The sequence below is a fragment of the Myotis davidii genome, unplaced genomic scaffold (assembly GCF_000327345.1).
Source record: "Myotis davidii unplaced genomic scaffold, ASM32734v1 scaffold855, whole genome shotgun sequence".
Lineage (NCBI taxonomy): Eukaryota > Metazoa > Chordata > Mammalia > Chiroptera > Vespertilionidae > Myotis > Myotis davidii.
In genome coordinates, this window is record NW_006286978.1 from 266799 (window position 1) to 270072 (window position 3274).

At 50.4% G+C, this 3274-nt stretch overlaps 1 protein-coding gene across 1 annotated transcript; it reads left to right on the forward strand.

Moving 5' to 3' along the window:
• The first annotated feature begins 1417 nt into the window (after window positions 1–1417).
• On the forward strand, window positions 1418–2568 carry ERAS (ES cell expressed Ras). Its single transcript, XM_006758905.2, has one exon. The coding sequence runs from the start codon at window positions 1604–1606 to the stop codon at window positions 2387–2389; it is 786 nt and encodes a 261-aa protein (XP_006758968.2). The 5' UTR covers window positions 1418–1603; the 3' UTR covers window positions 2390–2568.
• Window positions 2569–3274: the final 706 nt, after the last annotated feature.

Consider the following 3274-nt stretch of genomic DNA (forward strand, 5'->3'; position numbering starts at 1 on the left):
AGGAGGGTGTGAGGAGGACTGAGTGTCGGCATGGCCGGCAGCTAGATGGGTTCTCGGTAAATAATACCTAGTGCTTTTAGGGTCATAGTCACAGCCATGGCGACTTGCCATGAGGGAAGAGCCCATCTCAAATGTCCCCACCCTCAAATAATGGAACCCTCAGATTTCCATCTCTCCGGGCCCCAAACGGAGGAGTCATCCTTGACTCCCTCCCCTGCCTCTGAATTTCACCTGCCAGTTAATTCCACCTTCAGAATATACCAGAATCCGACCTCTCCTTTCCACATCCACCGCCCTCACCCCCTCCTCTCAGTTTGTCCTCAGAGCTAAATATTCTCCTCTCTGTCTCCCCAACTTTGGGGACCCCTAGAACTCTGTCCTGTTTATCTCTTTCCTCATCATGCCCCCTTTCTGGGCAAGCACATCCAATAATTTTTCAGGGATCTCTCTGGGCTGAGGACCACACAGCTAGACCTTACTGACCTCTGGTTCCGAAACAACAGAAACACCATCCCCCGCTCCATCTACCCCCCAAACTGCCACTTCTCCTGGGTTTCCTGGGAGAGCAACCATTACGATGCATTTCCTGAACTAAGATCAGGATGTGTATTGAATGAGTTAACGGTGATTTGCTATTAATACATAACCCTCATTTTACTGAGCGCCTGCTGTGTGCCCATGCTCTTCTAATTGCTTGGTAATTTACTTGCTTATCTTGTTTACTGTCTCTTTCTCACTTTTAGAGTCTAATCCTCCCAAGGACAGGAACTTTATTTTGTTCACTGCCCCATCCCACCCTCACACCTCCCACTACCCCCATTCCCACGTCCATCATGATACCTGGTATGCCAGGAGCTTCTCGCAGTAATGAATGAAAATTGAATCACAACAAAAATGCTAACATTAACCAAGCACCTCTTCATGCTTATCACCTGTTGCTGAAATATCTTTGCTGTTTTCTGTCTTCCTGACTACATCAGCACATTCTTAAGGGCCAAGGTTTGTTATCTATTTTCCCCCACCTTGCCACACAGTAGGGTCCTGGCAGCGGTATGTTGAATAGGTAATAAAGACTGAATTATAGACAATGGCTAACAGACCTCATAATTTGCTTATTTATTTGGTTCATTGTCCCCACCTTTTAGAACATATACTCCCTGGGAGGGGCAGGAATATTGCTCAGGTCTTACTGTATGACAGGCATTGTGCTGGGCTGGGGTTCAACAGTTAAAAACTCAAAACCAAACCAATGAAATCCCTGCCATCCCTCTGGAGTGCGGCAGGACAGCTAATGGGCAGGGGGGGGGGGGAATCCCTTTTGGGGTGAAGAAAATTTCTAAAATTAGATTGCTGATGGTTGCACAACTCCGTGAAAATACTGAGTCATTGATTGTACACATTAACTAGGTTAACTTTATAGTATATAAACTGTATCTCAACAAAGCTGTTTTTAAAATCCCTGCCTTCACAGAGCTTATGTAGTAGAAGGGAATGAAAGAAAATAAACAATATAAATAATGTGTATAGCATAGTAGAAGGTGATCAGCACACACTGGGCACCCAGTAACTCTTGGCTCAGTGACACCAGCTGCCCCTTGCCCCCATGGTCTCACCTAAACTATTGCCCGGCCCCCGGTCCCCTATTGTCTTTCTTCTCTCCCCAGTCGCAGGGCCTGCTGTCTGCATCTCTTCCCTGAGCATGGCGCGCCCCAAAAAGCCTAACATGCTTGATCTGGGCCTGGGCACCTGGAGCCCTGGCAGCCAGGAGGAGAGTCGCAAGACTCCGGCACCTTCCAAGGGCAAGAAGCTGCCGGAGTACAAGGCGGTGGTGGTGGGCGCGAGTGGGGTGGGCAAGAGTGCACTCACCATCCAGCTGAACCACCAGTGCTTTGTGGAAGACCATGACCCCACGATCCAGGATTCCTACTGGAAGGAGGTGACCCTCGACCACGGCGGCTACATTCTGAATGTGCTGGATACAGCCGGGCAACCCACTCACAAGGCCCTGCGTGACCAGTGCTTGGCTGTTGGAGATGGTGTGCTGGGTGTCTTCGCCCTCGATGACCCGTCATCTCTAACCCAGCTGCAGCAGATGCGGGCCACCTGGGGCCCTCACTATACCCGGCCCCTCGTCCTTGTGGGCAACAAGTGCGACCTTGTGACCGCAGCTGGAGATGCTCATGCTGCTGCTATAGATCTAGCCAAGAGCTGGGGGGCCCCTTTCGTGGAGACCTCAGCCAAAACGCGGCAAGGTGTAGAGGAGGCCTTTGCCCTGCTCATCCACGAGATCCAGAAGGTCCAGGAGATCCAGGAGGCCATGGCAAAGGAGGCTGAGAATAAGACCCGGCACCAGAAGACCATGTGCCACTGTGGCTGCTCTGTGGCCTGAAGGTCTTAGTCAAGAAACATGGACCATCCCCCAGGCCAGGGGGGGGGATGCTTCCTTGCTATGAGAACCCTGAGAGTAGCTGTGTGGGACACCGGGTGTATTTAGGATAGATGGACCCCTCTTCTGGGGAGGTTTTCGTTCGGTGGTGGGGTTTTTGGTACTGTGGAACATACTGTTGGTTATATTTTGTCAAGTTCAGAGAATTTGTGGAAAACGAAATAAATGTTCTCAGGTTTCAAAGCTGCCTCCATGCCCAACTTTATGTGGGTGGGTGTGAAACTGGTTAGAATGGTAGTTGAATTGTGAGAACTCTTTCATTCAAGAAATGTGGGGAAGCCCGCTGTGTGCCAGGCCTGGCTTTGGGTACAAAGGATGTAGAGGCAGGCACACACACACACACACACACACACACACAAAATCCCTGCCCTTGTATGACATAAGGCCATGTATTAAAGGCAAATGAAGGAATAAAGCCTTATTGAGTAGGTGTCATTCTACCTTGACAAATAACACTTTTTTAACCACCTGGAGGCCCAGATGCTCATTTCTGGTACTGCTCAGTTTCATGCCAGTATGTGAATGGGTTGGGAGGACTGAGCCCTGGCTTTGCAGTCCACTCCCTTTCTCTTATGCTGGTAGCTTGAAAGTGGCACCAAAGCCCAGCCCGAGTGAGGCCTAGAAGTGGGGCACAGACTAAGGAAAGGGGTCTCTAAGGAGTCAGACCAAGGCGAGGGGCCATCAAAAAAGGGGGGGGGGCGGCCATCACCAGCCCCTAGAAACAGTCACTCAGACAATGCGTAGCTGCTTTAGATCTTATTTATTGGGGGACCAGGGGTGGCGATCTTGGGGCGTTCTGAGGGCAGTAACTATGGCTGGTGGGGACCT